Consider the following 13,336-nt stretch of genomic DNA (forward strand, 5'->3'; position numbering starts at 1 on the left):
CTAACGTTTGTCTCTCTCTCTCTCTCTCTCTCTCTTTCTATTTCTTTTTCTAACAACTTTACGTAATATCGCTCGTAGTATCTGGAGATATCACAGACTTTGTTTTCTTTATTCTTGTTATTTTTACAGAAAATAAAAATAGGAATAATAACGAGCACGATGAGAAAATTCATATAAGCGTACGCTCAGATGTTACGTCTGTTCAGTGTTACCTACTTTTAAGGGATACGAGTCAACCATTTAACGTACATCTATACATTTCGTTACTATAATTAATCATATTCGTTGACTAAGAGTCATTAAACATTGACCAATGTTTTACTAACAATAAATGATTATAATTTTCTATTAAAATAATATAATATTTTTGCATAAAGATTTTTCTACGAAATACTATATTTAAATTGATTTCATATAAAAAAATCCAATTAATTCTATGAACAATAATATTATTTCGAATGGTAACAATAATTGATAACGAGTATATTCATCCGTTTACATGTTTTGTTAACAATTATTCGTAATTTAATTAGAAATAATATATATATAAAAAAAAAGCATCAAGTGTGTAACCTTCCATGATATAAAAAAAAAAATATGCAGACACTCTGACAATGAGTCTCAATTGACCCGTCACTGCAGTGGCAATATAGTCATTATCTACTCACTTATAAGTGAAAGGATTAAATCGATTACCAATATGTTTGTAAAGAATCAATCCGAGAAATGATTATATTTAATTCTAAGAGCACCGTTTGAAAAAAAAAAGGATTAAATCAAATTGCAAGAAATCGATCTGAGAAATAATTAAATTTAACTTTAAGTATTACATTTGAAAAAAAGAAATAAATCGATTTTCAAGGAATCAATCAAAGAAATAATTAAAATTTAATTTTAAGGTTGTATCGCGTTGATTTTAAATGAACGAGAAAAAAAAATCTTAAAATTCATTTCCAAAGAATCTAGCAGAAAAATAATTAAATTAAACATTAAGGACGGAATCGTGAATTCGAAATAAATCAAAAGTGCATTTAACAAAAGCATTAAATAAACGTATTGTATTCAAAAAAAAAAAATAATAATAAAAAGCATTGATTGGATGCAGTGACGTTAAAAGAAACATAATAGTTTAACGTAACATTGGAAAATAAAGAGATACACATTTAGTTACACGTGCATCGATCAAAAAATGCAAATTTTGTAATTCCTGTTTGATTACGCAATCCGAGCAATGCCGTCCGGTGGCACGGTGCTTCATTCATGCGATCGTTCAAAGTATCCCCTCCGCTTCTTGCACGAAGTGGTTAAGAATCATTAGAGGTAGCCAATTATAATTCGTAATATCCCAGGGCCGCATGATATCAAATAAAAAGAGACATGTTTCTCTTGAACCTAGAATACATATCCGTTTCCGGTTTTAAAGTCGTTTAAATAAAACGATATGTTTCGTTTTTCGTGTCATAGAAGAATGACGAATCAAATACGACATTTCTTTACAAATATTTTTCTATTTTTCATTGATTCCTTTTAAATCTTTTTACTACAGTTGAAAAGATAGCTGTTATTTTAATCAATGCAGAAATTGATCATTGATATACCTGTTAGTCGTATTACGCAAATAGAAATTATTCAAATTATATAAATTAAATATAGAACGAATTATTATTCACTATACTTTTCTAAATGGTATCGTTTGTTATGAAGATATTAATTGTGTTTAATTCAATTAGAATTTGTCCATTGATTATAATTAATTTAAATATATTATCATTGATTTATTCATCCTTTTTATCGATTCGTGATTAAATCATATTTATTGATCGTATTTTACAAATTATTTCGTTCCGTGTTCTATAAAAGACAAATTGAAATAGCAAGATAAATAAATAAATTCGTATGCCAAAGAATAAATGAAATTGTTTACGAATTTAAATGAAATGATCGATATATATATATATATTGGGTGATTAAGATAAGTTTTTTAATATAAAAGTTAATAAGATATATATTTACCTTTAATAAAGGTTTTTAAAAAAGGTTTTACCTTGTTCGCGTATTATTAACGTAAAACACTCGCATTTGTATCGTATTTGTATAAAAGTACAGTGTTCGTTAACGACATCTTTTTGTATCTTAATAATCGTGTATCTATATATATATATATAATTATCAGTAAGAAATTTTGCAGTAGTTTGGTATAGTAAGTTTGCACGTGCGCGTACTTACGTTGTTAGATTCTCGTTTAACTAACACGCGAAAATGAGATTTTCCATGAATACTTCGCAACATCAAATGATCCAGCCAACCTACTTCGACTATAATAATTTGATCAACGGGCTGCCATTAAATATTGCATACATCCGGCATAAGTGAAACGACGATGTTGGTATTTTTACCTGGTTTTTCTCCGCGACCAACATATTTTAGGTAAAAAATTTGCCTAAAGAAAATAAAAAAAGAAAACAACAAAAAATCCAATCGGTTTCACAATATATATAACTTTTTTAAATCAAGTGTTTATACTATTACAATATTTTTGTCGTAATATATGGAGAAAATAAAAAAAAAAAAATAAAAAAAGCATTTATTCTGACTCACCCGACGATCGCATCGCAGCAATGATTAGTGATTTACGAGCCAATTTAATCAATAATTTTCAATAAAACGCTTTTTATTTTGTTTCCGCGTTCGGACGATGATTCGTTGCTATTAATGACTTATTAAACAAATTTTTTCTTTCTCTCTATGACAGCTCATTCTTTTCGAAAATTATATTCTATTATTATTATTATTTTTGTTCCATCGTGTATTCGATGAAAAAAAAAAAAAAAAGAAACATAAACGAACGAATTAATTTTTCGATCAATTTAAACACATTAGTTTGATGTGCAGTGGTAATCAACCGCTTAAGTTTCGTATTAAGAAGCTAAGTATAATTTGGATTAGCAGTCGTAGTATTTTTAATAAGTACAAATCGCGATCGTTACGATCGTGGGATTACGTAATGACGTGGTCGGTGGCTTTGCATCTATGTATCCTGTCAGGATGTACGCTATTTTGCAATCATGAACAGAGCAATGTTTATGGCGATATCGCGTTGAGAGAGAGAGAAATAAAAAGAGAGAGAGAGGAGGGTTGGGAAGGGGGATACCCACGGATCTCGCGATACTCGCTCATTAAGGCGGGTTTCGTAATACTCCTCAGGAAAAAAACGACGCTTCGTATCATCTTTTGCTACTATTTTGCGGACGAATTATACAAACAAAATTCCGAGAAATGGTCCGACGTATATACAAATTAACAACCTTCCTCTTGATATTTGATTTCTTTAGAACGTTTTATAAAAAAAAATTCAAATTAAAAGAAAATTACTAGCAATTTTTGTCTCAGAGAATTCGAATACTGATTGAAATGATATTTTTATTATAAATTTGATCATAAAAATATTATGACTGATAGATAATATGATAAATAAGATTGGATAAAATTGTATTATTATTTTTATTAAAGTTCATGATTATTTTGTTAGAAATTTTTTTGTTTTAAATTATGACCCAAATAATGATAAATAAAATATAATATAAAATAAAATTGTGGAATAAGATTGTTCAATTTGAAAAATGATCCGACTTGTCTTAAATGATCTAAAATGATTTTCTCGAATAAATTTGTTTATTAGAAATATAATGAACGAAATGTGATGATGAATAAGGATTGGATAAAATTGAAAACAATAAGATGTATCGTTTAAAAAGCTTACCTTGATAAAGGATCGACGAAAAGAGCGACGATTATTACCGCAACGATGACGCAAGTCAAATAGATTGATGAGATTTCATAAATCTCTGATTCCGGTGGTCTGTCCAAATTATCATGTGCTCCATTACCAAATACGCAAAATTCGGCCCCACATAGTTTGATCTTATTCCAACTGGTTGTACTATTGCCACCACTGCTACCAAATTCTCCCTCGCTCAGTACTAAAAAATAAAAATAAAAAGTAATTAAATTAAATTAAATATATTAAATGTCTAATTTTTATAAGATATATATATATATATTATAAAGAAATAAAGTAAAATATAAGAAGAAAGAAAATAAAACAGAATAATGTGTAAATCTATAGAGAAATCGGCAATAATATAATGTGTTTGTAAAAACAAAAATGTTTTACTTTTCACATTAAAATACGCGCGTCGTATGGGCTTAATTGATAGTTCCGTCGTCAAGGTGATGTTAGGATCAAGAGAAAAGATCGAAAAGGTTGATTACAGTATTACACCGGAAATCACGGCCTGACTCGATCGTATTCTATCGCAAGGTGTCGTTTTCTCAAGTATACAAACGAAGAAGCTTAATTACATTTACGGCCAAGAGTTTGGAATCTTTGCGTAAATTCAAAGAAACAGAACATTTATAACCAACAACAACAAAATAAATGCATTTGAAATAACCCCGAGGTAGTATAATTAATCAATAAACAAAAAAATACAAACTTATGACGTTTTACATTATTTCTTTGTTTCCGATCAAGAAACGAATATTTTTATACGAATTACCTTTCTAAAAAACAAACCGCTATTATTTACAATCCCATAAAGTCAATTATAATTTTTCCTAAGTTTCCTCTATTGAGTATATTTGTTCATATTTTTCTAATAAAAATTAGCAAAGGATGTCTCTCGATAGGAAAATTCGTTCCGAGTATTGACTTAAATCGGATGTGTAAATTATAAAAGAACATTAGTGAATGTAAGAAAATGTTGTGAATCATTTTAAAAATAATTTAATGGAAATCAACGAGAGTCATTTGAATTTTTCTGTACGATAGTGTACATTAATTGTATAGCGACGTTGTGGATAAATCGATAACTCTAGAATTAAGTCGAATGAAATGATGATATTATAATACTATGATAACAGAGAAAGAGAAAGAGAAAGAGAAAAAGAAAGAGAGAAAACTTATACATCAGGTTACATCATCAAGTGTTGATAGGATCGTAGAGGATATGCGATACCATGTCTCGTAAAGTGCACCTACGAATGTGTTAGTCAATCGTAAATCGATTGTGCTTGCTTGCTAGCTCTCTCCGCGTTTCAAATGATCGAGAGATATCGATGTCACGGTTAGACTAGTATCTCATGGTAATCAACGGTATTACGCCCGTAATAATTTGTATTATATGGGACACAAAATATCGAATTATCGTTTCAGGATCCTTACTTTTCCATACCCCTATCTTCCTCCTAATTTTCTTATTTGTTTTTCTTGTTATTATGTTATCCTTCGGAAAATAATTTTAGCTTTTCTCAACGCGGTAAATAAATGAAAATGTTGTTCGTATTTAAAATTCAAGGTGTTTCAAATGATCGTGAATATTTAAATTTAATAAATTCAATTTTTCAGATATATTTCGCATTGTTTTGTGACAATTATCATCCACCAGTGCCTTTATTTTATTTTAATCATTTTCAAGAGGACGATTTAAATGCGGTACATCTTTTAAATCGAAAACGGTATATGATTTTGTTCTCGTTTGTAACTCATTATTACGTAACGTTTAGTCGGATACAATAGATAATTTGTTTGAAATATATTAAATGTATTAATAAATGAAGAAATAATATATTATCAATAATTTGACTTATTATTATTAGCCATTATTGATCAAAAATTTAAGAATTATTTCGAAGGATGAACATTAAGTGTATAATACTTATAACGAAATTATTGTTTACATATTATTTAATTACTATAATATTATTATTATTATTATATAAACGAATTATAAGTTTCTAATTGGAAAACAATTTATATTTTACGCAATAACGTTAAATACACAAAATAACAATTTGCTTATTAAGCGATTATTAAAGATTGGGAATCCCGAATATACCATCTTGAATATATATAAAAAAAAAATAGAGAAATTAATGATGTGTGCATCAAATTTAAATTAATTTGCATCATTTATCAAGTCCTCGGTTAAAAAAGCTTAACAAGAAAATATAATTATAAAAAAAAAAAAAAAACAAACAAAGAATATATATATATATGAAACAACATTGAGTCGATCAAATTAATAATAAAATTAAATAATAATATAATGACGTAGTACTAATACGTCAAGGGTATTATTTATTTAAAAAATTTGAAATAACGTAAAAAATTGCATTTCCAATATTGAATGTATTAATTTTGATTGGAACGGTATGTTTCTTTGTTCGAATGATACTACAGCATAAATTAGTTGAGATTTTCTAAGGATATATGAGAATAAATGAACTTCTTCGGATATCGATAACAAATTCGCAAATCTCTCGAATTATCATACACATGGTATAGAATGACATACTCGTAACGATAACGAGAAAGCGTTTCATTCGCAACTGTATAAACGCTACTAACGCGTTGATATATACACGACTATGCAAAGAAGGAAACGATCAACGTGCGCTCTCATCCGTCGTATCGTTTCCTGGCATTTACTTCGACTTTTCTAGAAGGATCTTTTCGCTAGAAGCTCAATAGCACAAACAACAACTACCAAATAAATAAAACATATATCATCTTAAACGATATGTGTACAACAAGCGACAAACTAACTTGCACAACGAAATTTCTACGATAAAAGTCATGCGTTATAAATGAATGATACGAGATATGATATACTGCAATTCGTTTCATTTTTCCCTCCGTTATTATTTTTACGAATTCGTAGAAGCCGAATCATGTTTGTTTCCAAATATTTTTCACCGAGAAGAAAATTTATAACAAATATTACCACGACACTTTGAACAATTCATTTTATCTAATTTGTAAGACACAGATTTATTATTCGATCAAATTTCACTTCATTATCTTGCGATAAATTGTTGTAACATGAAAACTTTAATCTGAACAATCATTAGTCTCATTTTCATGGGACATATTTATAACAAATTTTTTTTTGTAAATAAATGAACAAATGTGTTATCTAGGTTAATCAAGATAAGAGAAAGCGTATTATTGCGAGAATTCGAGTGATATGTTTGTTTATTAGAATATAAATTACAGGATAAATTATGTGATTATCTTGTTCATAGTTAATGATTTATTGGGAAAAGTAATTTAATTCGTTCTGATTATAAATGTATATTTATCAGAAAGAACAAATTATCAGATTTGTCAAAAATGTATTAATAATGCATGAATAGAATTCATCAGATATTTTACAAATTTTTGCATATACGAATCAATAAATTAAAATCGTTTAAATCGTATAATTTCGTAATCTTTAGAATTGAGAGAGAAAGAGAGAGAGAGAGAGATCTTTTGATTGAAGAAAATTATATATTAACGCTTATTTATAAACAATATACACGAACGAACGATTAATAATTAGTTATTAACACAAATTCTAACCCTTCATGTCGAAGAAACTTTATTACCGTGTAACTTGAAGTTTCTCCTCGTCTTATGTCGAAATTATCGTATACGACAATTGAAACGTGTTAAACTTTTATTTTCTTTTGAGACATACGTGTCTCGAATCGAATTCTTCTCGGATAGGAAGATCGCATTTTTTTCTAATTTATAAAAAACCTTTTTTAAAATATCTATTGCTAAAACGAAGAACACATTTCTAATGACAAATAACTTTTCCTCGTAAGTGTTTAATAAAAAGCAAAGAAATAATAAAGAAAAGCTATAATTAAAATAACATACGTTCTACAGATAGGGCATTCATTTATTTTCAGTTTAATCATCTCGTTTGTATTAAATTAACTTAATTATCAATTAATAACACGAATTATAGAAAAATCATTGATCTTTATTAATAAATAAATTAAATTCAATTTAAGTCTTTGACGAGATAAAAAGTATTTTGTTATCGTTTGTCGCAAGACAGATTATGGATTTATTGTTTTAAAATAAAACAAAAGATTTCTATAATTTAAAAATAAAATGGTAGACTATTAATACATCATTGCATGCAACTTTATTTTTTTATCAAGATTTAATACAACAAAACAATTTATGATATCTTGAAAGTTACTAGACACCAACAATGGTTCAGAAAATTGTTCATTGGTAATTGTTTTAAATGTGATAGCTATCTAAAGTAGGTTATCTACTGAATGCAGACAATGATGTATTAATATCTTTGCTTGAGTCGACATATAAAAATAAATGATATATACCATAGGTTATAAATACTTTCGTCAATACTTGCATCAGATTTTTTATCACAATTAACAAATTTGTATAAATGAGAAATTACAAATTTTTACAATAAAATAGATAATGATTCAAATTTGTATATTTAATTAAAAATTAATTGAAATTACTTATAATCTTAATGATAATTTAAGTTATTTTAGGATCGTGTTATAATGTTAAATCGAATTTTCCCAAAGTATTCAAATGACTCTAGCGGTAACCTAATAATATTCCGTGCGCGCGAAACTAAAACGCCATTGTGGAATTCACGTTGGCCAATAGACGCATACCTGTTACCACGATACACACGCACGGATACACATACTCAGGAACTTAACGCGAGAAGAGAAAACTTTCACCGTAGTGGCAATGCTAATAATAGGTATTATACCACTTTTAAAAGATCTTTTCCCGCGCGACCCGTACGAGCTTATGTCAATTTTATACTTTATCAATGATAACGGTTAATGGAATACTACACACGGCGCGAAAATTCAAATCTACCGAGGAATTTTGATTCAAAAAAAAAAAACAAAAAAAAAAAAAAGACATCATAACTTCTACAAACTTATTTCCGAATAATTTTAAAAAAGGATAATTTCAAATGCCGTGAAAATTTGTTTACTAATTAAACATCGAATTAATCTGTCCGTGGTATTAGTTTATTAGATGACTGAGAGAGAGAGAGATAGTCGGACAAAGAAAAGAAATCGAGAAAAAAAAGAAAGGATAGGATTATTGGTAGCTAACAACACGGTATCGGAGAATGTGTACGAAGTGGTACGGAAACCGACTATCACGAGTTTATACCGGATAAATCTTGTTTCTTCTTGCGTTCCTTATCGCTCTCACTCGCTCACTCTCTCTCTCTTTCTCTCTCTCTTTCTCTCTCTCTCTTTCTCTCTCTCTCTCTCTCTTTCTCTCTCTTTTTCACAACGACAGACAAACATCGCATCGTTTATGAGATCTATACGCGTGTGTATAACGACCTCGTGCGCGAGCATGGCTTGCTAAGGGAAAGAGTTCGCGTTTGATCGGTCATCGTCTGACTTCCTTGAATCAATCATAAACTACTTCAATACTAATAGCCGGCACTCCGGTTGCATACGAGCTGCCTTGCCCATTCATTCAAATCTCTGAATAAGCGGAGAAATGTGTTAAGTAAAACAGACAACACGTTAGCTAGCGTATAGTACGTAACGCGCTAAACTATATTAATTAGGATAATGGGAAAGTTTGAAAGAAGAGAAAGAAAAGATATAATAAAATAGATAAATAACTTACCGAGCGAAGATATGAGATTTCCCCATAATTCAGCGGTTTGCCATGCAAGGAAGAAAAATCCAAAAAATCTGACGACTATCGCATCGACCGGTTGATCTGTGAGTTTTGCATAAACACCACCAACTTGTGTCAAGTAGGTTGCTTTTGCTGCCCACATTGGTGCAGCACCGAGACCGAGTAAAACCCCAGCCGGCACTAGGGTGTAGAATCTTGGATAAAATTGTGAACCGATGTAAGGCGCGTAACAAAGCATCGACAAGCAAAGCGTCCATTTAACGGTTAACCTCTTGATGAGAAAAGTCGGTACGAAAATGCAAGATAACACGAGGGCTGCGTAAATCGCCGAAAGGGAAACAGTTCCGAGACCATCGCTCGCATTTATCGACGATTGAAGGTTAGCTGTCCCTTGGAACGCAGTAAACTGCACCATAAACGCTACCGAGACTGTACCAATGTTCTTCAAAATCCGCCACTTCTCACCCCGGGATAATTTAAATTTCCTTGATTGCGTATCATCTTCCGGTGGTGGTAACTGCGGTGGTTTTTGTGGTTCCGGTGGTATACAGTCGTTACCATCGTCCTTGTATCCTTCGTTTCTGTAACCCACACCACTCACCGTCACCGTGTAAACGGTTTCGCTTTCACCCCCGCCGCCCACACTTCTTCCCCCGTCATTCTGCGAAGCCACCATTTTACGTTTCGGCTACCTGCGAAATAATAACGAATATCTTTTTAATATTTTCTTTTTATCGTATGAACATTATTTATTATTGTTAAAAATTGTAATAATACAAGGATTGTTGTGTAAATGTAAAGAAATATTTCTTATAGTCGTTCAAGACGATTTAGGTAAACAAAACTTTTTTAACAACGTCGCGCGAAACGCGCCGACTATTATTTCCGACTCATAAAAATGATGAAAATTCATGCGTGACTCACCTATGAATTGTGTATGACTTCCAAGGTGATTATCCGATAATGACAAATGATGTATGCAGTATATACAACACGTTATATCTACCAATCGAAAAACTAACTTTGCATTGGTTTAAAGATATACCGTTTACTGTTTTCTATCGCGATCGAGAACAGCATCGACTATTTCTCGCTACCGGTAATATCTACTTGATGAAAACGATCTGCACGAGTGCGTACAATTATAATCGTAGTACAGCACGTAAGAGTCTCGGTAACTACCTCAGCGATTCATCCTCGTTCAAACATTGATTATATTTATGCAATTTTCTCCTACCTTTCATAGAATAGAATACACCGATGCGTGCAGATTATGGCAATACGTCTCCGTCACTACCGTCGCTACATCGTTTGCACGTACACATCGTTTTTTATAATATACCACAGAAATAGAGAGAGAGAGAGAGAGAGAGAGAATACCATCCTGACTATATGCTGACGTATAGAACTTCCTGTACCAGTTTAATTGCCAGATCACTGGTTGTTGCTATTGTTCGCATTAAGCCTTCTATCTACTACAGCAACAATAAGTTTATCCAAATTTCTATGACCAACAATAAATATTACTACCTCAAATGTATTAGCCTCTGTCCATTTGGAGAAAAAAAATTAAAGAAAAATATTGAACAGTGCGATCACGCATGGTAACAGCAACACATAAAAACACGAACACGTAAAAATACAAATGTAATCTTGAAATCATAAGAAACCGTAAGAAAACATAAATGTTCTTCAGTTTGGATTGCTTCAGTATCGATAAAATATATCTGTAGTTGGTGTTTGTTGAAAATATTTTGGAAAATGTTCGTTGTTGCTTTAATGGGGATAAAAATTGTAAATCTGTCTTTTTTTATTATTTATTATCTATTAAAACTTAGCTTTTATTACATGTCTAACCACGTATTACATTCTTATATGCGCTTCGGGATTTCTCGTAAAAATCATAATGATCGAAACCGATCGAACGTGCTTTATCTTATATTCTTCGTGAGTATGCCAAGTTAATATCTTAAGCGTGACGTCAAACCTGTCAGAGTCGTTTTTGAACAAAGCCTGATGTCATTAAGTTCAACTTTAGCGGCTTACCTTGATAAATTTCCTCTTCTAAAATGCAGAGTATTATTTTCTATTTTAAACATTCGCGTTAATCCTTTGTTTTTGTTTAATAAACTAGCAGAACCCAGACGACTTTTTCTTTTTTTAGTATTCTCATTTTTGGAATGAATTTATTAATCATTATAAACCGATATTTTGATTACAACGATTTGTCCTAAAGTCGCGAATAAAAGAATGAGTTAAATCAATTAGAATATATTGAACTTTTTTATTTTTACAGATCACGCTTCTTGTCGAACAGGTTTTCCTTTCATTTTCCTTAGAAAACAAAAGAAATACTAAGAAACATGCAAAGTAAATGATAATTTTATCAGAGCGATGACTAAAGTAATATTACAGTATTCTTTCCATCCAACAATTTGACTTATTCGTACGTGAATTTATGCATAATTTCGTAAGATAATCGCAGCTGCATAATTTCTTTAATTTTCTGACTTGATGATCAAAAATGAGTTGTAATATTGTTTAATTCGATATCAGGAAAAGAATAAGTTTTTTTAACGATCACGTATTATTTCTACGATTTATTATAATGGCCAATTATTTTTACTTTTTATTAATATTAATGATTTATTAAAGATATTTAATTTTTCACCTATTAATTTTTTATCTCACTATATTGCACATATATATATTTAGAATTATAGTTTTTTATATTATTAAAGTTATACTTCTTTTAGCGCGTTTGGGAAAAAGTGATGAGAGTGTATTACACAGAATAGATTTATCGAAATGATAAAATAATTTTCAAAATAAATAAAATTCCCAAATATTGAGTCGTTGATTGATTACGTTGACTGATTAAGACACGTAACTTGAATGAATGGTTTAAGTTTAATGAAAATACCGAGGGCGAGGGAATTGAGAAGTCGAAGCGATCCGCCTTGCACTTTCGAATCGACGCAAGTCGATCAGCTTGAGTTAACACCGAGCATGAGTTATGTGGACGTCCTTGCGGATAACCTCAAAGCCGAGTTGCACCAAGCAACTCACCATCGTGCATCATCGTTGTCGTTGTTGTCATTGTCGTTGTTAGTAGACTCTTATATTTAATGTTATGTGCATATACAATTACAAGTATCTCTTGCATAGATAAGTTAACAAAAATGATTCTTAATTTACGGATATTGATAATCTTTCTAAAGACATTGTTTATAAATTAATATTCAATTGGCAAATGAATTAAATTAAAAAAAAAAAAAAACAAAATTAAACATATAAACAAGGATCAACCTGATTAATCAGAATTGATTAGTTAATCAAGATCCAATTTGATCCTTAAGATCCTTGACTACTTTAAATTATTAAGAACTTAGGATGAAATTAAAATGCGTTAGGTAGATGGTTTTAAAAGTATTCATAAATTTCAAATTACAAGCTCGCACTACTGCATTATAATCACATGTTACGTACACATGTATTTATGTCCTATACATCTCTCCCTTTCTCTCTCTCTTTCTCTCTCTTCATTTCTTTCTTTTTTTATTTCGTTAGTCTTATTATAAGAATGGAAAAGAACACGTAGGAGAGCACGCTCGTAGATTCGTTTGTCGTAGATGTAATCGATTCGAGTGCGTGACCGGTCGGTGCCGCGCCGTGACACAAACCGCGTCGCGCATCCCAATTAAGTGCCACTGATTGTGAGAGATCGCCGATCCTCGGCCACTCCCTCTTATCTTCTTTACCCCGACCACCCCCGCTAACCGTTTTACGTTTATTTTCGAATACCTCGTTCGAATACCTATTCTTATTCGTCGT

The 13,336-nt window shown here is 30.5% G+C and overlaps 1 protein-coding gene across 1 annotated transcript in view; it reads right to left on the bottom strand.

The window, feature by feature from the left end:
• Nucleotides 1-13,336, bottom strand: part of LOC106791327 (UNC93-like protein) — a 32,604-nt gene that overhangs the window by 9,966 nt on the left and 9,302 nt on the right. Inside the window, exons 2-3 of the mRNA XM_014756887.1 lie at nucleotides 9,488-10,194; nucleotides 3,761-3,980 (exon numbers count right to left, since the gene is read on the bottom strand). Of these exons, the coding sequence (XP_014612373.1) occupies nucleotides 3,761-3,980; nucleotides 9,488-10,178 (911 nt within the window). The 5' untranslated portion in view covers nucleotides 10,179-10,194. The remainder of the gene's footprint in view (nucleotides 1-3,760; nucleotides 3,981-9,487; nucleotides 10,195-13,336) is intronic.

This window comes from Polistes canadensis, unplaced genomic scaffold (genome assembly GCF_001313835.1).
Source record: "Polistes canadensis isolate GaletaPanama2010 unplaced genomic scaffold, ASM131383v1 scaffold_295, whole genome shotgun sequence".
In the NCBI taxonomy this organism is placed as follows: Eukaryota; Metazoa; Arthropoda; class Insecta; order Hymenoptera; family Vespidae; genus Polistes; species Polistes canadensis.